Source organism: Varroa jacobsoni, unplaced genomic scaffold (genome assembly GCF_002532875.2).
Source record: "Varroa jacobsoni isolate VJ856 unplaced genomic scaffold, vjacob_1.0 scaffold_413, whole genome shotgun sequence".
Classification (NCBI taxonomy): Eukaryota; Metazoa; Arthropoda; class Arachnida; order Mesostigmata; family Varroidae; genus Varroa; species Varroa jacobsoni.
Genome location: NW_019213315.1, coordinates 193,312 through 217,223, shown reverse-complemented (window position 1 = coordinate 217,223; position 23,912 = coordinate 193,312). Strand labels below are relative to the sequence as shown.

Genomic DNA, 23,912 nt, shown 5'->3' with positions numbered 1-23,912 from the left:
GGCCAGGATTACTTATTGTTTTTGGTCTTCTCATATTCATTTCTAGTATTAATCAACTGAATTTAGCGTTATCTTCGCGCCACTCGTATTTCGTCTGCTACTGTCCCATATAATGTAATAGATCCCCTCCGTGTTCCTCGGAACCCGGTCGATCCTTTGTATTCGATGTACCGCATAGCGACCTGCTGACGACGACAGAAAGCAGCACCGTGCTATGTGTACACCTGCATGCCAATCATCTGTTCGATCGACTACTTGCCGCTGCCCTTCCAGCCTTCCTGTCTAACTGTCTGACTGTCTGTCAATGATCGTCGACCAAACCGTTTGCTCGCCAGCTAGCGCATATGCGTCACCGACGCTATGCTTCCTGGTGTCACTTCTGTGACGGTGGCAATACGATAAGCGGTAAGCTGAATCGACTGCTTGTTGTGGGATCGTAGTGTTTGTCAGCGTTGGCAATCAAACAGCAGAAGCAAAATTTATTCGCAGCCGTATCGATATGAAGCCATTACGCTCTAATTAGTATTATTATTGTTGTAATTCTATCGTCGTTCGATTATTCTAACGTGCTGTTATATAGTGACAGTAGGACTCAGAGGTGTATTATCATCAAGCAGCAACTCAGACTGATTTTACGTTCACCTAAATTCGCTCAACGATTCACAACGACATATGTGCTATTACATTTTGTGTTGAACTACGGCAACCCCTCACCTAGTTGCTGCTACCGCCAAGTAAAAATTTGTTAATGAAATTTGTTGAATCGATGTCTAAACAGGGTAGCTAAGGAGACCACTTGACCTGTCATTCGCCGTACGTCTATCACTGCGTTCACTGCTGCCGAGAGAGCCGTACTCATGGGATAGACGAGGCAAACAAATCCAAACAGGTGAAGATTTACGTGGAGCGCGTACGCACAACACAAACAAAGTAATTCAGGTGGGAAAAAAGAGTTGAGCAGGAGCACTCTCGGCATTACACAGCTTCTGATGATGATAGTCATAGTGGTAGTGGTAAGCCGGCGGGAGCGCAAGCCATGAAGCAACCGGAGCCCCGACGAGTCTACGAGTCGTTTTATCTATTGTGTTGGTCTTATTGCCCTGTGACGTGTCAAGAGGAGCGCTAAGGCATCCTTGTCAACGGTAACTTTCAGTCTGAGGTGAGCACAAGCAAGACATACAGCAAAGGCTAACTGGATCCTATTTCAAGTGACGGTCTATGCATAAATGCTAATGCTTTCTGGCGTTAGGGAGCAACAACACCAGAAACGACATGACTCCTCGACTAGGACGTTTTATCAAATTGTCATTGGTCCTCATAGCTTGTCTTTTCTTCGTTGTGATCTTTCTGTTTCCTAATCCGGAAGGGAACCGTGTTCTTCAGCCCGATGCATTGGAACTTCAGCAGAAACTTGAACAGCAACATGCTGAATTAGTAGTACATCCCCCGGAGGCGGCTGCTCCAGATAATCCTAATGAGCTACCCGTGTTCAGGGCTGGCGAACTGGGTAACTTCGAAAGACCAGAGCCCATAATTATTGGGCCCGGCGAAGGTGGCAAGCCGTATGTTAAAACCGGACGCACTTCGGAACAGCAGAAGCTAAAAAGTCAGTATGGAATGAATATTATTGTATCCGATACGATTTCGCCGAATCGAACCGTGCCAGATTTCCGATTGGACGAGTGTAAGTATTGGCACTACCCAGAACATATGCCGAAAGCTTCAGTAATTATTGTATTCCATAATGAGGGTTTGTCTGTCCTCATGCGCACGGTACATTCCGTAGTGAATCGAAGCCCCCGACAATTTTTACATGAAGTTGTACTGGTCGACGATTTCAGTGACAAAGCAAACTTGCAGCAGGAACTGGAGGTTTACATCGAAAAAAACTTCCCACTTGGGCTCGTACGCTTAATTCGTAATCCCGAACGAAAAGGCCTTATCGGTTCACGAAGTCAAGGTGCTGAGGCAGCGAAGGGCGAAGTGATCGTCTTTCTGGATGCTCATTGCGAGGTGGGGCAGAACTGGTTGCCGCCGCTTCTTGCTCCAATCAAAGCAAACCGTAAAACAATGACTGTGCCTGTAATCGACGGCATCGACCACGAGAACTTCGAATACCGGCCGGTGTACCACGGGAAACAGCATTTCCGGGGTATATTTGAGTGGGGAATGCTCTATAAGGAAATCGAGATTCCAGAAGAAGAAATCAAACGACGAAAATACCATTCTGAACCTTACAAATCACCAACGCATGCCGGTGGCCTCTTTGCTATGGACCGTAAATACTTCCTGGAGCTAGGAGGTTATGACCCGGGACTACTGGTTTGGGGCGGAGAGAATTTTGAGCTATCATTCAAGATTTGGCAATGTGGAGGTCAAATACTGTGGGTACCGTGCTCTCGAGTCGGACATGTTTACCGCGGCTTTATGCCTTACTCGTTTGGCGATTTGGCTAAGAAACGAAATGGGCCTTTAATTACAATTAATTACAAGCGCGTTGTTGAGGTGTGGTTCGACGAATTTAAAGAATATTTTTACACTCGTGAGCCTTTGGCTCGAGGCTACGACGCGGGCGACTTGACAGCTCAGCTCGAAATCAAGAAACGTTTGCAATGTCGATCATTTTCCTGGTTTATGAAAGAGGTAGCTTACGACGTTCTAAAGCATTTTCCCTATTTGCCTCCCAATAATAAGTGGGGCCATATTAAACCTGTCTTGGATGAACGCTGTGTGGACTCAATGCATGCGCATCCGCCTAGTAACGCTGGTGTCACATACTGCCACGGCGGCGGCGGAAACCAGTTGTTTAGACTAAACGAAGAGGGTCAATTAGCGGTCGGAGAACGATGTGTTGATGCAAACGCAAACAATATGTTTCTTATTTACTGTAAATTAGGCACCGTTGACGGACCGTGGTCGTATGATCCTAATACCCAACAAATGAAGCACACCAAGGGTTCTGTAACTCGATGTTTAAGATTTGATGGAGAAAACCTAAAGCTGGCTAACTGCGCCAGTACGGACGAGCAGCGTTTCAACTGGGAAGAAATACATTAGATAGTTTACAGCCAAGAAACTATTGACGACCTACGCTGTGCAATTATCAAAACCAGAGCATTCGAATTGATATGTATATAAGCTGATGAGGAAACACTGATCTAATTGGGATGATCCAATGACTTAGCTGTCTTAAATGAAGAAATATGTATCGACGATTTATACCTAAACTGCTCACTCAACAAGTGTAAATATATATTTAGCGTACTTTTTTAAAGACCTTGTGTTTTAATTTAGGTTCCACCTAGCTTTAAGAAACAAATAGCTTTGCTTTTCTGTGTAAGCCGTTTCTGTAAAAATACATTTAACATTTTATGTGTTTCACGTCCGGAATTTGAGTCGTTAGCGGTTGGCTGGCTTCCAGAACGCCAAACAAGGCGTGTCTACGCCTGGATCCGAACCTCGTTTACCATGAGTGTAACCAAATTGAAACTAGTACTGTGTCATATATCGTCTCCGTATTTTACCATAAAGGTCCGGAAAAGTAGGGTCACGATGTTTTTTCTTATAAAAGATATTTAGGGTTTCCGAATTTGTGGCCATGATCGAATTCCAGAGCCAACTGGCCATGGGGTTCGGGTTAAACGAAATATTACCATTAAGAATAACGCAGGTCTCGTTGATCCTACATTTAATAGTTTGATAAAAAAAACTACGCACCTTTTTCCTTGCTTAAAAGCCATGTTGCTAAAAACATTCGTTCAGCGAGCACGACCCAGATTGATACTTGAGCTACACGATGACCTCACTTAGTTACTTAGCTTGTTAGAGAACCGTGTTTTCTTGGGCGATTTCACATGGGAACTATGAATTTTCATTTACTTACACCACGTAATAGTTGACTACCGCTAATAACAGTCTACACATATATATAGACCGAATACATTCTTTAAGCGTATTAGCGGGCTAGAAATTGCTACAGTTGTTTATTTAAAAAAGACCTAATCCAGACACCATTTTAGCTTGCTGAGCAATACTTTTTCGCCCTGCTTCGAACAATGTTTTTAGCTTATAGCTTACTGCATTTATTCAAGGTTAAACCAGTTAGGCTTAGTGAGAGATACTACTTCGCGGTAAAAATTTTTGTTTGCATTAAAAAGCATACGTCTGTGGTTTGATGATACATGGTTAGAAGCACAGCATATATTTATAATGCGCTTATTCATTTTCACTAAAATAGCTGCTCAAAGTTGCATAAAATAATGTTTTGTTGACATTGTACCAGTGAGACTAATTAAAGTCAGAATAATGGAATATCTAATCTTATGGCTATTAATATTTATAGCTTATTTATTGAAGAAATTTCAGTTACCAATTAAGTCAACATGCCTACCACCTGTTCATTTTTACTGTTGTTGCATTATCTAAGCGATTCAAAGCTCACCATTGAAGTAAAACTAAATTGGATTCTTTGATCAATATAGAGAAGTGAAAGGCGAAGAAACAGAGTACGTACGAGTAAGTAATGAACGGATATTTATATACTCAAGATACATACATTTAAGACATAAATTAACATTTATTCTGCAACAATTAAAAGTCGCTCTTGCGCTTGTTATTATTGGATAGTATCACCGTCAGTATTTAATCGTTGGGGGCATTTTGAATGATTCTGGTTGAGGCATCAAATGACTATTTCAAGTTTTATCCTTCGAAGTAATAAAGGAAGCATTCGAAACATTTTCTATTATCCGCTGCAAAACGTTTAATGGTATATTTTACATGCAAGATGTATGTGGACTAACATTGAGGAGATATTTGTAATTGCAATGAAGTTCTGGTGCTGTTGGGAGAATAGATTATATGTATATGTAAGAACTGAAAACAACCAAAAAAATCTAAAAGTGCGAAAAGGCTCAACGTCTCAAATAGGCTACCAGTTGGAGCTTATCTCAATGATTTTTTTTTTTCTTTAAAACCCGTCATTTCACAATTAAACTTCTAAATGTTTCAAATGTCACGTCCGATGCTACCGCTACGCATTCTATCAGACGGCTGGCTTCCAGCACGAACTTCGAAGCCGTCTGAAAGTGAATTTACGGCAGGATTTATGTCAGAACCTACACCGCGTATTAAATATCTGTGTGCATCAAAAGTAACGTTTTGAACCATTTCGATAAATTTTCAAGCTTTTTTAACCTAAACCCAATTGAAAATCTTTCGGTTGAGCCATCAAAGTTTTTCTCCGTACGAAAATTAACAGTAAAAAACAATGTCGCTTTCAGCCAAACAAAAGAAGTTCTAAACCTTGATGACAGTTCGCCCAGATTGTTTAAAAGCTTATTTTAACTCAAATTCCAGAAACGACGCAATGCTATTCGCCATGACGTTTTTTGTTCTAAAAGTAAGTGGCTCTCGTTTGGCACTCAAAGCAACGGATGGATGGATGCCCATTACGACAAGGAGTCCGCCATAACTTGAACAAACCACGCTGTATATATTCCCTTGTAGAGGTGATTTTAACAGATATATTCCTATATCTATACAGGTAAAGAATCGTCTCAAAAAATTCCGTTATCAGTTAAAGATAGTGACGATTAATTATCAGCGAATAGAGCTTGTGCAAAACATTATTATCAATAAATGATACACTGCGAATGAGCTGGGCTCTACAGTCAATTATTCCTCCTCGGTCACCAGACGGTAATTTTATTACTCTTAGTATTTAAAGTGACCATTTTACTGAGCGCTGTATATATTGTGCCATGCTTCACTTATGTATGCAAAGTTGCTTTTGAATGAACCTTTTCCTTAGAGATCAAGCACGAAGAGAACCAAGTCTTTGCGTGGTAAACTCAATTGACTGAAACGCATGATAAAACCTTGAATGAGTACGTATTCTATGTATAATTCAAAAAGCTTACGTTTTCGAGATTTAATGAAAATCTCTGAACATATTTCAGATAGTTATTTTACGCATTTCTAAACTAAGATCATGACTAAGTAGTGATACGACATTACTTATAATAAATTAAAGCACGGCTCGTCAGTTTGAAGCTGATTTCGAGCAATAACATGACCATTCTCTGACTCCATACCTGAAACACTTCTTTTACGTTATTGAGCTCACTCATTCGTTTCGATTTGTGCGTGACGGTGCACTGTATATCACCATTTCTTCATTACGAAATTTTACAGCCCAGCCTGAGAGTACTGCATCACAGATACGGGCATCTGCATGCACAGATAATACTCAAAATGAACTATTATAATGTTTCTTTCTTTAGCAAGGTTTCTTTCTTATCGTAATGCAGTGTTGTTTGCAATAATGCCCCCTCATTACCTATTGATTCGGAATGGGTACTCTCTACCTCCATTTATTTTTTCCGATTACTTTTGCGAGGTCGAGCTCCACCGCTCGCCACCGTGCCCCTGCCAGGGGTACTTCTGCTTGAACAACTACTGGCACCTGCACTCGGAGTAATATGGATGCTTCCTCCGGCCATATCCTCACGGAGTTCTTCGGGCTGCCTCTCTATTTTTGATTTTGCCTCAAGAAAAAACAGGACATCACGCAACTGCTCCTCCAATTCACTTATCTGAAATCGAAATGTAATTTATTACTCTTCACTTCTAATAATGTGAACATAATTTGACTTCAGTTTCACCAGTATTAATCTGTAAACAATAATAGAGAGAGTAAAGATAATAAGAGTGGTGGGAGATGTATGATTACCCGTACTGACGTATTTACTTTATTATGCCTGTCCCAGAATAGGTTTTGATTCAAAAGTCCAGTCACGCCATGATGTTAGTAAAGTAGGTTAGTTCTGCACATTGTTATACTCACATTTATAAATGCATCCCTGCTGGCAAAGGCAAGTTTATTATTAATTACGCCGTTAACTGTAGCCGACTGTTCTAAAAGTCGGTTCGCACATAAAAACAGAATTGTGTCTGCGATAGCCTGCACTATAAACGTTTGTTACGGTCGGCACGCAACAGACACCTAATCACTAATGTCATCGCTTCATCTCCAGCGTCATATATGAACATGTTTAAACTAGCCCAATTTCATATAGCGACAGCCGTGTGAGCATTCATCTAGAGATAAATTTTTGGACATATGAAATGTGATCTAGCTTAACTGTTAGGCATAACATAAGCGACTACGGTAATTGGATTGGATATTCTGCTCGAAGCGTTACTATTTGCTCGAAAGAAGGGGAACTTAAGCTAAACTGCGGCGAAAATCTTGCCTATTACAAGTTTACCGCGAATTGGCATATGAGGTCTATTTAAGCACGTGAAACACATGTATAGTGCAACTTTCATATTTACAGTGAAATTGAATGAGGATGCCATAGCTCGCAAGCATGTGTGAATCGATTAGAACGACCAGAAACATCATGGAAAACACAACGGGCGTTGTTGTTTCTGTACATGACGCGCGCCAGGCCAAAGCTTTTGCTCTGATTTTTAAATTGTCAGCTGCAACGCAATACAGTAACGGCATGAATAATTGTATATTCCGTCTGTTACTCCCAATAACAGTTTCATACATATAACTGCATAGTCAACAAATCTGGGAGTAGTTTCCTTATTGCGATCATCCTGCTATCCAATAAATTGCATGTCCGTAATATAAAATAAGATGATGTCCAATGAAAAAGTAACAAGGAGTCGAGGACCACCGACTTCGCTTATTTTGTAACGGAGCACAGCAAGAAATGATATACAATAGCTAGATTTAATGATATCAACACCTGAATTCAATTCATTTTATGTGAGATTGGGTACAAAGAAGAACCATACCTTGGAATCGGATTCCTGTTTTGATTTGGCTGTGCTCGTCTCGAGTGCTTCAAGTCTTGTTTGCCAACCTTTCTGATCAGCCAGAAGACATTGACTCAATTGACGTTCATCTTGCAACTCTTTTTTGATTTTAACACATTGCATAGTCATTGCGTCAAGTTTTTTTCGCGCTGAATCTCTCTCTTTAATCACCTAGTTATTAACATGGATACAAATAAGGAAAGCCGTTATGAATTTACGAGCCGTTCGAAATGTCCACAGAACTACAGAAGTACATGGTCACCTTTGGGGCATGAACAATTAAAAAATAAATAAATTATTACCTGTCCCATCTTTCCTTCAAGCTCCTTTCTTTCTTCGACGGCGATTCGTGTCTTCTCCTTAAGCTCTTCGATTTGACGAGCGCTTTCTTTCGCCTGTTGTTCGACTGATTCCTCAAAGAAACGCCGTTGCTGTTCTAACTGTGATGTTAACAGGTAGGTATATTCAAGCTGAACCGAATCTACTTTTTCGTTCATAGTCGCTCCGCCAACAGGCGATTCCAACTGGACTAGTTTGCCTGTAGATCAGTTCCAAATAAATATCGGGTTCAAAATAAGGATCGGTAATCAAGTTCACACTAATATATACAGCATGGTATATGTACGTGTTTTCTTAATGTCGATGCGAAACTCACACACTGATTACTAGACATATTTAAGAACACTAACCATCTGTTTTGTTTTGCACAAGACGGTGAACGTAATTATCACCGGCATAGTCCCATACGGAGCGATTATCTAACTGCATAGCAAATGTATGCTCAGTACGGCTGTAATGCATGTTTGCATGGCCAGCCACATAGCGGCCGCAGCCAATATGGCCGCAAAGGAGGCAAATCCAGAGATTCTCTGTAGCTCCACATGTTTGACAGCAGTTCTCCGCTTCTAGTTGTGGAGTTTGCGTATACCTGTAACATGATGGAAATAAAAGAGGTTCTCATATTACAAAAGGTCCAATATTTTTCAGAACTTAAATATTAGTAAAAAATCCTAAATGCGTATTCGGTAGACGCTTGGGTTGTCTCTATTTAATTATTACTGTAAGTTTTATTTCCGTTAAACTGAGTCTAAAGTTTAGTCGTACTCAAAATCGCAGCTCATCATACATAACTTATAGATTTGTCATCAACAAGACTCTCGCATTCATTAGCAACACTAACTGTATAGTCTGCGTCTTCTACCAGACTTCTTAATTTGGAGAAAATAATTTTTGTGCTTTCTAAATCTTTCACTTCGTCGAACTCTCTTTAACATTTTAACAGGGCATTTAAAAAAAAACGAGAAAACCCTTACTAATTTTCATCATAAATAGATTGCAGTCAAAACCATTTTAAGGCTAGAAGACGTTAAAAGGATGGGAGGAGCTGTTGAAGATTTAACACAAGAGTCAATAGCTTCTACTAGTGATATTATATAGAAGTTTGAAGTATCATTGTCCCTGTCAAGCACCTTATTATTAAGCAAAATTGGTCAATTAACTGTTTACTGTGTGTGCCCAATTTGTAAATAGACATTGGTACAATGCTCAGAAAATATGCGTTTAGTTAATGCATCAAAACTATCATTAGAAACCTATGCGTAGGTTGAATTGACGCTTGGATTAATTAGTTGTCAACTGACAGGAAAATAGATCTACGTATATAAATACTGTGTATAAGAGCCATACCTGCATACAGGGCAAGTGTTGTTGTCGCCATGCCATTTGGCGAGACAGGTATCGTGAAACGAGTGGTTACACAGGATAGTTAATACACCTTCGATACTTTCATCCATTCGCTCAAGGCAAACAGGACAGGTAGGCAACTCCGTGTGACCTGTAATAGGGCCTACATCCAATCGCGTCCAACTGTATCCATCACTTCGACTATCCTCCGTGCTGCTTCCACTAATTACTTCGACCTATAGGAAAACCCAGTAGCGGATTTGTAAAAAAATTGCTAACTTTTTAGTTGACTTTACATCACTACATCAATACTTCTTCATCAAATAGTCAGTCTACTGTATTTTCATATGACTGTTTTGACGATAGTCAGTCATACACTATGACAAATAAAACGATACTGAATAAAATTCATTACAGTTACATAGCTTTGCAATCCAATTGCAGATTATAATGTTCTACTTGTTAACCATATATCTGCAACAGGATTGAAACTCTATGTAGTTGTACACAATTAGTAAAGCACTCAGATTAATACTTAACATTGAAGAAAATGTTTCACGTTTGAAAATATTTAGCGTCTTGGTCATGATCAAATTGATCACAAGTGCAAGCTTACCTTAGCAACGTAAACAAGGTGGCAGATATCACCCTCGATTGAATTGAAGGGTTTTCCATTGAAACCCTCGTAGAACTCATCGGTGGCCTTTTGAGACCGAAAACGTAAAAGAACCATATACACATTAGGTTTCCCATCACGAATGACGCGAATATGCTCAGTGTGGGGCGAAAATGGTGCCACAAATTGTAGCAGATCGTGTAGTGGTAAGTAGGCCGGCACCGCCATCATACATAGCATCAGAGATCGGCTACAGCTGTGTGGAATACACATATCAAAAGTTACTTTGTTACCAGTTTTCGACTACATTAAACATGTTTGGCGCATTCCTCGTCAAATATTCTTAATGACTTAGTTAAAAAAAATTAAAAGTTAAAAAAATTCTAGCTCCTGTATTATACACATATTAGTTCAAAGAACTTTTCGAATTGTAGAATCCGATCATAAGAACATATCTATTTGAACTTTAGATCAAAACATACTTTTCTAAATAGCTCTGGAAGAATAAATAGGCTACACATACTCGGGGTCAATGGTGGTTTTCCGATCTTCTTTGAATAGATGTAAAATGCCCTTGGTCACTTCAACGCAATGATTACCACTGAAGAACTGAACCTGCTCGAGCTGTCCACTACCACTTGCATCATCAACTGTTCTTTCAGGAACTTCCGTACACCTCGACCCTTCGCCTTCTCCGGCTTTTGATTGATGTTTCTTGGTATCCATCTTGAAATAAACCCGTCAGAAGACATTAGTTAAGGAATCACGACAAATGCTTCTTTTTCATTATGAAAGTTGATTATCGTCATACTAAAACTGAGAAGCATATATTTTTTATGTTGCGATTGGACAATGGTCACAGATTCAGTACCAGCTACTGCACTGTTTTTTGAAATCGTTTCCTTTTCGTAATTCTACTACAAAATACCCGCTATCCCATGGCTCGTTTTTCTTAACTCGTTGTAGTCACTGCGTCGCCCGTTTACATTTATAACACGTAACATCTTACTGCAGGACTTGGTTAGTGAAGCCATTTCAGGTACCGTCTGATTTCCATCACTTCCATTAGAAATTATATGTAAATAAAGTTTTGTATGCTGATAAATTGAAAAGGAGTCTGTTGTTCGTTATAGCTTGTTTACATCGTGTTGTGTATAAACACTTTACTTTTTCCTAGTTTAGGTTTTTAACCTCACCAAGGTTTCTATACGAATTTCTTCAAAGCGCCGTCTCCCAAGACGCTCTCGTAGGGCCTCTTCAGGATTCGAGCTTTCGCTACTTTTTGGAACACCGATTGACTGAAGTTCGTCTCGCTCGCTCTAAAACATAAGTGTAAAAACGCAGGCATTATTCAATGGAATTTACAAAGACCATCTGATTAGATGCAGGTGAAACTTTTACGGATATAATTAACAGTATTTACAATACTATTCTATTAAATTAACATATTATTCTTTAGATTAAATTATACATCATGACAAAACCGCGTGTTAACTGTAGTAACCAGCGCCACAATTTTTGTTTCTTGGCGGTAACTCTTATATCTAACGCTGAAATTAACTTAGTGCATTGCTCCAAGTAGTCCATTTATTCGTATTCAAAATTCGTATAATATAAGTGATTCTGAAAAATAGGTCCCCTTGTATGGTGATGTGAAAATAGGCAAAAAAAGATCTGTACGTGAAAAATAATCTGCTCGACCTGTGCTAATAAATTCTAGCACATCTGTGATCAAATGCAAGTACTGCAAAAGATGGGTTACACAATGGAGCATTTATATATGTAGTTTTATATACGTAGCATAATCTTATCTATATTTAGGATCAAGCTGACAAGTTCTATGAATCTATATAACAATAATCTTTCAGCCGATAATTACAAAGCAAGTGGCACAAGTTAATTTTAAGTACTTCTTCCATGTGAGAGAAATCTTGGCTTCGTCACCATGTTCCTGCGCGATACGATTCTTTTAATCACTTTTTACTATTTATGCTTCTTATTGTTCGGTAGAGGTATGCTGTTATGTATAATAGATTGTTCGACAACGAAATTCAAGAACAGAGCGAATTTTATTAGAATTTAGTTCACATGATTCTGGCTTGTTGTCGCGGTCCATCCAAAAAATCCTTCAAGTTGTAATGTGCTATGTGCCTATAGTATAAGGAACAACACTGATAAGTCAGTTACCTTATCCGAACTGTAGGCAACCTGAGGGATGACCTCGCAACCGGGCTCCAGTTGAATACGAATTCTCACGAAATGAACGTCTCGGCTCATTGCAAACTTACGCAGTACATTACATCACTCATTACATTTCCATTTTAGGTATTTGCGCTGCTCCAAAATCACGATTGTTAATGGGGCATCAGTTAGGCAACTTTCCCTCAAGGAAAATCAGTATTAGAAAATTAAACTTTATACCGAACGCATAACACTCTGAACACCCATGATGTGCTCAGTTACTGCCAAGTGTTCACCAACTGCTATAAGATTATCACACACTATGAGTTTTAAGTAAGCCAGTTTAATATACTGTAATGTCAGCTGTCGGACGTAAAGAATATTAAAAGAAAAATGCAAACTAAAACTGAATTTCATAAAAGCAAAAAGTTCCGTAAGTCTAACCTATTTGACTTAATTGGATTCGTTTCAATACTCTGGTTCGTGGTACTTCCAATTCGTGGAAATGAATTAAAAGATTAAGAATTATTTTTATTACTTAGGGATTTAACGTTTGTTTATGTTAATTCTTCGTCAGTTCTTACCTCTTGGACAGAGATGCGTTCATTTTTGATTTTGTGATCATCAAACGGCAGCGTCGTCTGCTCGCAAATACCTGTTCGTTCGAATCACTTGGCGCAAATTTTGACTGCCTAATCGTAGAACGAAATAAATCTTAAGATGATCCGAATACAGATTTTTAATTTTCATAGTTATTTATTTAAGTGGTTTAGTTGGACTAGCGATTAACCTGGTCATCGTTTATTGCTATCAACCTAGTAATAAATGGGCAAGGATTTTACAGTCATTTTTAAAGAGCTCTCTTATGCTAAATGTATTGCAATGACGAATGACAGGAGCGAGAAATGGTGATGTTTGTATCTATTTTCTTTGTATTGATGCAAATATAGAAAAAATGTTAGTAGTTAATAGAAATTTGGCATTGTTAAAATATGCGCTCACGGCGTGATTGATCCTAAAATATATACGGTAGTTGCCTTTACAGAAGCTGTACAGGAATTAAACATACATCACAATGTAGTGTAGAGTATGCAAAACGATACTGTTACCCGGTATGGTACTTACTAAGGTTTATTTCCGCATGCATTGTCTGTTTTGTCGTGCTCTATCGAATGACCTTTGAGGCGCTAAAAGTTATGATGAATATTGCCTTCCACTTTTTACGAACAAGAACGTTCAGTTATAGCCATATCTCTTCTATCAATTAACCATTTTTCTATATAAACGTATTACAGCGCTTCACTTCTAAGTTGCTCAATCCTAAATGAGCTAGAGCTAAAGCACCATTTATAGACATAGATAACAAAGGTTTGTATCATACGAAAAAACTCAAAATATCGAGGATCCTTCCCTACTTTCAATGTTTCGAAACAAGTTCAAGATACATGTGGACTTAAACCTAAAAGTTTTGTACTCATTGGTTTGACAATATGCAAATAAGGGAAGAGGTACTAGATTTCTTACTGTAGTTCAATATTTATGTATCACCATGTAAAGCCTAACTTATCCAAAGTGCTAAGGTTTTTGAATCGTTCTAATTCTGATAGAACCAAACCTCGAGAGAGTGGTTGCATTTTTATTGTCTCTTCCACTGAAGTAATATCATCAAATCACAACACGCCCAGTTGGAGAGATGTAAAGATGAGATGCGTGTTTTCATTTACGCCTTCTGCTTTCGCCAGCTGAAGTTCGCCAACACCGACCGCGTCAGCTAGATTTAGCTGAGGTTCTTTATAAGGTTTGTCTATTAGACTGACAAGGAACTAGCTCTTATATAAAGACTAACTGTAATTATTTTTCAGTTACCTTGCTTAAAGGCCATTAGATACTTGGTCTGTGAGATGAAGACCTCTGATAAACTAAGAAATGTCCATTGTTGGCAGAGGGTTGAAATTAACTAAACGAATCAAGTAATTGCAACTGATACGACGAATACGTAAACTTTATAATAACGTAAAAATTATAGGCTTAAAAAATAATGCATTAACACTGAAATATTGAATTAGAGGCCCGCGATTAGGAAAGGCTATTAATTTACTTAGGCCGAATTTATTAAACAAAATGTATAGCATAACACATGCTGTTTAGCATACACCATATTCGCTGTAGGCGAAAAACCCTCTGAAACATAACAGAAATGTTCTTTTAGTGACCGATGTATGATGAGTCTCGCCATCGGGAACTTCAGTCTTGATTTCTTTTAAAGTGAAAGCCTAATAATAAAATTATACCAAATCATATAAATATACGATTCGCAGAGCCATGCTGAATGTTTTATTTTCCATAACTCAAGTACAGTTCTTTTGCCTTATAGGCCTTATCTGCTTAGGCTGATATTTCGTGCTGCTTGTATGGTCAACGTTACAACTAGTGAAAGTTTCATCTATGTGCTCTTTTAAAGATGTCACATAAATAGCTTCGTATTCCCATAAATGCTCTGTGCTCTCTCGTTGCTATTCGCGATAACTGTCAACTACAACCATATGTACATCTATGTATTGGGTAAGTAAGAAAACATAACTTGCTAGTTAAGATCATTGCAAAAATATAAACAAAAACAGCGTTTCATTTAAACTTTATTCTTTTTACTACATGAAGTACACTTTAATTGTACGCTGTTTTCTGCCTAGACTTCTAAACACGGGAGACACTATCTGCAATCAAATTAAAAATTATCTAGTAGACTCATCAAACTTTAATGTCGCTGTCCTCTTTCATATTTAAATGACGATTGCTACATCCGGTATTTGGGTAAGCTGCACGAAGCTAAAAAGGCGGTACCACCTGCACTGCTGATCTGCAGTACTTTAATGATAGATGCCACAGTGGGAACATGATACGCGGTAATAATAGAGTTAAACGTTGAAAAAGCAATTGGATCGCATTTTTCAATGCAATATTATAAACTAAGGGCAACGTCAGGCCCAGCATAATGAACCCGATAAAGTATGTCTTCGGCATACAACAGGGGCATTCTCTCACTGATTTCGGTTTGCACTGTATCATCGTGTCGTCATAGCGCTTCCTCTGTCGCTGTTTAGATCTCAATAAACGCAACGCTCTATATTTGTCAGAGCCCAATAACGACAATAAATAATAGTAACAGTAACTAATATTATTGTTACGCTAATTTTCACTTGTGTATGCATTCGTCATTTATTTATCTACTGTTGCTTTATTAGTCGTGAATTCAGCTTTTTATATTTGTAAAAGATTCAGCGTTTAGAAAAACAAGTTTCGACCAAGGCATATCAACCGAGAATACATTCGGCCATCAGACCTCAGAAGCTGCCTACAAATAGAACATTATCCGAAGTAGAATTAACTTAAAAACAACTTCCAAAAAATATACGATGTTAACGTGTAAAAAAAACAGTACACTACCAATGTGCTTCGACTTCAACTTTTACAAATAAAAATCAATTCATTTTAAGTGAATCGTTAAGATACAACAATTCAACGTTAACACTCTCTAGGTATCTCCTAAAAGAAGTTGCGTTTACTCTAATAATTAATCTGGTACTAAAAGAAATAATGTTACAGTAAGGATAATAATCATGCTAGCGTTAAATATTAATCTGTCCTCAAGAAATAAATATCAAATTGTGCTATATTACCAACTCCTTTTTTTATTTTTATTGTTATTATTATTAGGAATAATTGATGCAACTCAAATCGCTTCTTATATTCGTACATAAACACTTACCAGTGTGTGGTCTGAGTACTAAAAATGGCGCATCAAAAAGGGCGGTTAATGTTTCTTTATACCATGTCTATGTGCGTATGTCACGGCCTTATGATAAAAGAGTCTATGTGACATCTTAATGAACACACATTTTATTTTATTTTGTGTATAAATAAAGATTTTATGGAATGGTTTCGCTCTTCTATTTCGCTACTCAGTCCACGCAGCTGATTTGATAATTTGTGCAATTTCTCTCTCGAAAAAAGGCGACACTGTTTCTTCCATCACAACTAAACTGCCTGCGGCAGCCACGTTGAGAAGCAGCGCAAGAACGTGGCGACGTTCCGTGGCAGGTCCGAATCTCCGCATTCGGCAATTTTCCAAATAGGTCAAACTGGTGTTAACATGATACTATCTTTGTCCCGTTTCAGACATCCGTTTTGACATTTTTGCGTTAATATTCGAGCAGTGAGCCAGTCGGATGCCATAGATACACTGGCGGGGCTGTGCAAACGTCGTTGAGATGGTTCTTCAAGATGTGGCCAACGTACAATTTCTCATCTGGCAAGTACGTAGAGAAAAAAGTCAGTCAGTACCCGTCGCATAAAACCTTTCACAGGCTACGGGGAGAAACATAACCCGTAAGCGCAAAGATGTCAAACCGTCATCAAATGTTTACCACGTCAAAATGCATGTCCGATGGCATACGTTGACGAAAATAATTTCATTCTTTGTCAATGGGATGGCCTTTTAGGAATCCGAATAGAGTATGATGAATTAGAACGCCTTTTCGGTGCTTATCAATGCCAAGTGTGGCTTCATAAACAATATGTAATATTGCAGTTGAAAAGGATTTTATTATTTGATGTTAACATTTTGTCAAATCCCACAGCTTTTACCCGAGCAACGTAAAGATCACAGTCGCCCCCGTACCTTCCAAAAGTTCCTGCGCCGATTTGCGCAGGCAGATTACTGCCATGGATGGTTACAACGCAATCTTCAAACCGTTAATCTCTCAAAAGATCTGCTGTATTAGATACTAAATTTATAATAATAAATGAAGTATTATATATGTTATAATTCTGTGATTTTTCTATAGACGTAATATCAATTTATGTTTTATACTATCTTCGCCACCAAAATGCCAAAAAACCAAGATACAGACGCTGGAACGGACCTGGAGAAGCAACGAGAGCAGTATATACTTAAACAGCAGGTATCTACTTATAGGCCAGTAACTGAAAGAATAAAATATGCTGTTCAAAACATAAAAGATCCAAAAAAAGCTTATCGAGAGGAACAAAGGAACGCCTTATCTGGGTAACTTGACATAAATATTCAAATCGTCAATTAAGAACAAAACGTATTTATATATGTACCAGTCATACGACATCTAATAAGATTCATACCAGTATACCTTAGCACAGTATAAGTAGCCATACGTATGCGTTGCCCGAGTTGTATACCCCAACCCTGAAGGTTTCTTATAAACCGCAGTTGGGATTTAAAGAACGCCAGGGTGAACAGCTAATTTTGTTCACAATGAGACATCTAAAAGGTTCTAAGTAGGAGCATGATTTCAGAAGTGCCCTATTGATCATGAGGCAACTCAGGGAAATTCCATAGCACCATTCGTGGCGTAGACAAATAATCTGCTCGTTTAAGTCAGTGCACGCATGTGGAAGTTGCAGAGCATATGCTGACTAGGATTCCAACATCAGCATAAAATAGAATAATCGCAAGCTTTCCTTTTATTATTTAGACATGGACTTACACAGAAAGAATCAATCTTGAATGAGAGGAAATATTGAAGCGTGGCGTCGGTTACCAGTTAAGCTTATTCCAAGAACGATTGAGTATTCGTCAGGCATCATGTCAAAGTCAGCCAAACAGAGGCAGAATGTAACTCTCCCGAAATCAGAATCAGAAGAAACTACTCTAGTAGATTCATATTAGTGAATTAAAATCTATTAGCAAATTTACGGCTAGGGAAAATGTACAGGGCACAAAAGAAATCACAAAATCGTCTAGATCGCTACATTCGAATCACAATTAAGATACAATTTATCAGTGCATAGAGCCACTTATCTAAAAATTATAGAATTATTAGAATACTACAAAATATTTACAGCAGAATACTTATCCTGGTAAATCCGGAACAAATATTTAGCGCGCTCCACCGTTGAAAAACGTTTTTTTGCTAATGCCACTACGCAATGTAAACCGTGGCCAACTAGAAATGGACATGCTAATGCGCACAATGTGCGTTTGAATTTGTACTTCGCGCCATCTAGAAGACGATTAGAAAAACAAAAAAATTACACTTATTCGTATTTGAAGCTGCAAAATTAAGTTAAGAAGTTCAAGAATAACCAAATCAAACAATCGCAGTTAGCAAAAAAAGGAAAAGCAATTAAAGAATTCCTAGCAGCACTTTGTCCTAGGCAGCTCAGAAGAACATTTGTCGAACGAAGTATGTAACAGCTTTGAAAAATCTTTAATTCGAACTCATACTCAAAGCTTGGGTAATGATAAGAAAAGCATGTAACACTTATATAGATAAGTAGACACTTTTAAAATCATTCAATGTCGCGGCAAAACATACATACAACTCTTCATTTCAGAAAGAGTTGTCACCCACTAGAAAATCCAAAAATAACTAATAACTTATGGTATCAACAAGCGCCATCCTCAGCACTTAGATAATATACAATATTATATTCGACAATAAAAAAAAGATGAATAGAAGGAAACAAGTATGAAAGTCTCCAGAAACAGAATATTCAATTCGCTTCAGAAGGAAAGAGCATCGTGGACTGCGCAGAAGGTTTCTGCGATTAGGCGCGAATGACAAAGTGCTTAGTCGAAACTCTGAAAAGCTTCATCGGGCTTTTAGTCGTTGCTGGAATCCGTTTATGCACTATTTTTGGCGTCAGGATCCAAGACAAGATTCGTCATGGCAGGGGCACAGGGAATGAAAGTCTACAAAGGCGAGTTTACGTATATCGTCGCTGCACCTCATCGCGACCTCGCGTGCTGCTTGCGAAAAATTCGCAGATTTTCCTAAAGCAGAGCGGAAGATCCTAAATAAGGTTGAGATTTAAAGATTTTAAGGATTTATCGAAATTGCATAAAAAGCCATTTTCAGTGATCCTAGACGATCCCTGTATTCTTACTACAGAAATTAGCGATTGTTTTCAAGAGGAGAATGTCCATTTACTATCGTATCGTTCCAATAAGCTATAGCGACATTTTCAATACCTTTGCGGCTTTTTGGTCTCTATGGACTTGTGTTTTATACTTCTTTTTAATCTGAGATCAGTATAAAACATGATACTACTAGGTTATTTTTTGCGGAGTTTAACTGCGTGAAAATTCAATGAGACTACGCATACGAATATCGCCTGACGCACAATGACTATTAAAAAATTATTTGCACAATAAGAAAGTACGTTTCACAGATAACTAGTGAGTGGTAGGAAGCGAATCGAAGATGGGATCGTGGTGAACGTAAGTCTCATTAAATAAACCTAAGCATCAGGAATGGTATTTTCAGTACATGTAGATAGAGTACTAAAAATAAATTTTCAGGGAAATTCAGATTTTGTACTGATTACCCATGTGACGGGGTTGGCAGGAATGTCATGCCTTGAAGGCATCGCACCTGACATATAGAGTGCAGCGGTGGCATCTGTCGACGTGACCACAGTTGTAACCAAAAAAAATGTTTTTACGTTTTTTGTGAAATAATTCATCTTACAACGATAAACAGGGTAGAAAAATAAAAGCCGATTTATGAAGTACTGTATCAAAAAAAAACCAATAGCATACTCTCTTTTTGTTGGTAACGACCGTTCCGTGGTCACGCTTGTGGCGCTACATTCGCCTGCCAACTATTCACTAACCTTTTATATTTTGAAAAAAAAAATCGAAGTAACGTTGAGCGTGAGTTTTGCGTTAAGTGCGAAATTGAGTACCTGCTGGCAGCGCCAATGCTATCGTAGATTTTGTAGTCAATGTCGAGTTTTCGAGTAGTCAAAACTGTTTTGCGAATTATTAGAAAGTCCGGCTTTTATTGTAGGCGATTTGGCGCAGTGAGCATGGTCACAAAACAAGTTATGCTGATAAATCGCCTCAGGAAGCTCGCAGAATTTCATCTCACACAAGTCATGCGGAGCCAGTTAACTTTTCATGTGTTTACACCACGAGTTCATACTAATTTAAATTATTAGATTGTTTTGTAAGTACTGTCAAGTTAGTGAGAATATAGAGATGTTGTTGCTAGTATAGGCGCATTGACAGACTAAACTCTTCGATTTTTATTTACTACTATTTACCCACACAGCCCCCAACAGAATGCGATACCGCCAGTGTGTATCTCTGGCATAAGTGGGTATGCAGGTTTGCGTTCGCAGTCCATTGTCAATGCACCTGGAACCGATCAGGCAGTGGTATAAGCACGTCTGGACCCCAAATGACGGTTGCTAAAATGTGAGACTTTCAGTCATTACTTACGACCCTTCTACTCAAGCGCTATGAGCCCAATGAAATCTGTCAGGTCATCCAGGCCTTATGGGCGATCTCTCCTCTTTCTGAAAAAAACAGGTTGCGACCGCTTCAAAATTTGGGGCGCTCTCCGATGCGGGCCTTACGTGAAGTCACTGCGTTCACAACAACAGGGATCATTTTGAAATCTTATTTAGAGTAGAGAAGAATCATTGTAAGGGTTTGAATTCGGGGTGTGAAAAACTAAGGGGAAAAGCCCTAAATGGGTCAAAAAAGGCTCAATGAAAGCATTTGCTAGCAACTTGGCATTTTAAGCTAATCGTACTACGGTAGGCGTCTACCGAGAATTTCCTGGATACTTACTTCTTGCACGCCGCATCTTAGTACGATCTTGCCTAGCCGCAGCTGTCTGTTAATTTCACCAGTCCTTGAGATGCACAGGTTCAAATGCGCTGAAATGAACAAAATGCCAGTTGCATTTACGACAGATTCGTGCAAGCATCCTCTGTAGATCTTTAGACGGATATTGTTGAGTAGTCTATCTAGTTTGTGAGCGCTTCGATGGGTCTGGTTCTGAATCAGGGGTATATGCCAAGGAAGGGTTCGATGTGCAGCTAAGTAAGGTTACTTCGTTTGATAGGGGCTTACAAAACGTCATTCTGGCACGTACAAATCATCGGGGATTCGTGTCCGTTTTCGTGCATGTTCTCTCGTTGCCTGTGTTATGTACCATGCGGTTCTTTGTTACGTACTATTTAATCAATGAGTGCCCTCTGTGGTTTTATCTCTTAGATGTCTACACCGAAAAAGATGGATTGAGGTTTCTAAGCAAGCGATTTGTGGGAGAAGTCTGGAAAGCCGAAGTAAGTACTTTTAAAATCCGTCTATGTCGCAGTTTTAGCCAATGTAAAAAGAATATATCCACCCAGTATTAGCGAACTTCGCGTACAAAAATGTTTTAATCATCGGTCGGCCAGTTCGGCTTTGTGTTGGCCAAAACAACAGTGCTTGGTTCACTGACCGATCTTGATATTGTTGGTAGCAGATCGGCGCAGCGAAGATCGCCGGAATCTCAAAGAGAAGCAAAGCTTCGGCCGGCTGTGAGGGATAGGGCTTCAAACCCTGCAAGGACCATAGACGACGCTGCTTTGGTGATGGGGCTAAAGGTGTTAGCAAGGCGGAGAACCCAGAAGCAGATGGCGGCCAAATAATTCCATAGGCATCTAGCAAGTCTATTATTGAATCGTTATACCTGTCTATTTGAAGATCGGACCGATAGAGAGTGAACTTGATGGAGGGAATGATTCCGACGAGAGTAGGGCTCACTGTTTGGCCGATGGTAAGCCGAAATTTTTTTTTTTAATATTTAGGTTTCGAAAATATCCAGATGAAGTGTGTTCATCGTATACAAGATGGAAACAAAAGTCCAATCAGCTGAGTATCGCTTTTAAGGCGAAAAAGCCTGATAAAAAAAAACGAACCTTTCCACCTTTTGTCCTTCTAGAAGCTGTAAAGCGAGTAGAATTTAAACGATTGCAACATACGTAGTTAACACAGAGAGAAGTTGTCGACGCCTTCTTGATACCGTGTTTGGTCAACTTCGAGCCATAGGAGGAACTATTTCAAATAGCTAATTAATTTGGGAGTTGACGATTGGACAAAACGATGTGATCCGTGAACATTATGGTGAAATATTAAGACGCAGGAAAAACAAGAATTCATTGTTGCAGCTCTTCCGTTTCGTCATTTTCATACCATTTATTATAGTTCACTAGTACTAAGCAACGTTATTTTCCACCTAGGCTTCGCCCAAACTACAGGCTCACCATCTACGTTTTGAAAATAGATTCTCCGTTTAATCAAAGTCTCACGATTTTTCTCTGCTGTTTTCAATAAGCGTTTAAAGTGGATCGAGAGAAAGCTTTGAGTCGTTGGGTGATCTTTATCATTAAGCATTTAATACAGCCTTAAGATTGGCCGAAATCTCCTTTATGACCAAAGGTCCTGGAATGTAGCAGACAAGGGTTAGAAGCTGGCTGGGTGCCGCGGCAATCGTATTATATGTCAGTTTGTGGGCAGCTTAAAGAACAACGATAACAGCAACATGTTAGTTGATAACATATCCTTAGACACACGGATAACACCAGGTTTTCGTGATATAGAAATAAGTCAAATCCTAATGTCAGAGCACAGAGAAAGCATTGAGGAAGTTCATCCGTCAGAGAATATCATTCGCGTCGCGCATACATTTTCATTAGATGGTTGTATACATTATGACCAATGCCGGAAGTTGACAAAGATAGATACATTGTTTGTCTTAAATCCTAGCTTTTATTCAACATTACTAACGTTGCCAACATTTACCAAAGCACTACATTAGAGGAACGATATCTGAGTTAAGAATGAGCAAAAATGATCATTCTCTAAAAACGGGAACTCACTGGCAACCAATAGCATAGCAGACCGGCCCCGAAAACACTCGTAAATTCACATTTAGTTGCCATTACAATAAATGAAGTATATATATTTAATTTTACAAATGCGGTTCGCCTGCCAATTATCATTAGCATCTGCTGAGTTCATTTCAAGCATAGCTTCGTTACCTGGATTTTTTTAAGCTGACCGTCGATTGCATTCCAATACGACTCGTTTCCTGGAATCGGCTTTTGATATTACAATCAGAGTTAGCAAAACCTTGCTGAGGTTCTTCCAGCCGACCTGAAGTTTTCACATCCAGTCCTAAACAACGTTTCAAAGGTCTAACAGCCCGTTTCAGTACGAAACGAGGCGTGGCTGCGCCTAGTTAGGAAGCTATGCGATCTCATATTTCTCTAAGTTTAGTAGGCAAACGCGCTACCAGCGGGACACTTTGAGCACGGTTCTAAGCGAAAGGACTACAAGTGTGGGGCTTCTTCAGAGTGGCCATCCAAAGGCGCTGGTTGGAAGCGTCCATTTGTTTGAGTGGATTATTCTGCATCCGTTCTCTTCCTTTTTTCAAATAGCGTACATTATGCATCTTTTATGCGTTGTCGACACATCGGATTGAATAAACCCGTCGAAGCTAGCGTAAACGATGATTTGTCTGTCATCGCTCACTTCAACGAAGTGACGTTCTTGCAAGTCCGACACCGCGAGTGAGCGACCTACGACACCCTACTGAATAACATAACACGCATGACGGCACAGAAAAATCTGATTTTATGGTCCTCATACAACGTAATCTTGCATCAGGATTCTTCTGTTTGTACTACGTAATGTATATCGCATTACATTGTATTATATAATTAGTTAATTTGAAAATAATACAAATGAGATAGTAAAGAGCTCCTGGTGAGGAGGAAAATTACA

At 38.9% G+C, this 23,912-nt stretch overlaps 2 protein-coding genes and 2 long non-coding RNA genes across 15 annotated transcripts; 2 read left to right on the top strand and 2 right to left on the bottom strand.

Moving 5' to 3' along the window:
• Pgant7 (N-acetylgalactosaminyltransferase 7) lies at positions 1 to 3,274 on the top strand (the record flags this gene model as incomplete). The annotated part of the gene is given in 2 exon segments (XM_022832829.1): positions 1 to 405; positions 779 to 3,274. A coding segment is annotated over 1 exon segment (1,785 nt). The 3' UTR covers positions 3,058 to 3,274.
• Positions 3,275 to 4,556: 1,282 nt separating this feature from the next.
• LOC111260230 (BRCA1-associated protein) lies at positions 4,557 to 12,961 on the bottom strand. 8 transcript variants are annotated; one of them, XR_015310952.1, is made up of 12 exons: positions 12,758 to 12,880; positions 12,320 to 12,466; positions 11,329 to 11,451; positions 10,656 to 10,858; positions 10,133 to 10,388; positions 9,520 to 9,752; positions 8,523 to 8,761; positions 8,136 to 8,371; positions 7,813 to 8,004; positions 6,341 to 6,596; positions 5,802 to 5,860; positions 4,557 to 5,081 (listed from the first exon to the last, which is right to left on the bottom strand). XR_015310952.1 is itself a non-coding variant. In XM_086968217.1 (11 exons), the coding sequence occupies exons 2-10, from the start codon at positions 12,407 to 12,409 to the stop codon at positions 6,375 to 6,377; spliced, it is 1,794 nt and encodes a 597-aa protein (XP_086824343.1). In that variant the 5' UTR covers positions 12,410 to 12,466; positions 12,898 to 12,961; the 3' UTR covers positions 4,557 to 5,860; positions 6,341 to 6,374. The 8 variants fall into 8 exon arrangements, 6 of the variants coding, with proteins under 6 accessions (XP_086824343.1, XP_086824344.1, XP_022688561.1 ...); XR_015310953.1 differs by having other exon boundaries at positions 6,369 to 6,596; XM_086968217.1 differs by lacking the exon at positions 12,758 to 12,880 and adding an exon at positions 12,898 to 12,961 and having other exon boundaries at positions 4,557 to 5,860.
• A 50-nt stretch (positions 12,962 to 13,011) lies between these two features.
• Positions 13,012 to 17,138, top strand: LOC111260234 (uncharacterized). Of its 4 annotated transcripts, none has more exons than XR_002680191.2 (5): positions 13,012 to 13,221; positions 13,921 to 14,111; positions 14,688 to 14,875; positions 16,490 to 16,626; positions 16,951 to 17,138. It is a non-coding gene; the product is annotated as an uncharacterized LOC111260234 (long non-coding RNA). The 4 variants fall into 4 exon arrangements; XR_002680193.2 differs by having other exon boundaries at positions 13,015 to 13,226; positions 14,056 to 14,111; XR_002680192.2 differs by lacking the exon at positions 13,012 to 13,221 and adding an exon at positions 13,367 to 13,425.
• Positions 15,983 to 23,866, bottom strand: LOC111260235 (uncharacterized). 2 transcript variants are annotated; one of them, XR_002680194.2, is made up of 4 exons: positions 23,168 to 23,866; positions 20,928 to 21,016; positions 20,574 to 20,719; positions 15,983 to 16,619 (listed from the first exon to the last, which is right to left on the bottom strand). It is a non-coding gene; the product is annotated as an uncharacterized LOC111260235 (long non-coding RNA). The 2 variants fall into 2 exon arrangements; XR_002680195.2 differs by lacking the exon at positions 20,574 to 20,719.
• Positions 23,867 to 23,912: the final 46 nt, after the last annotated feature.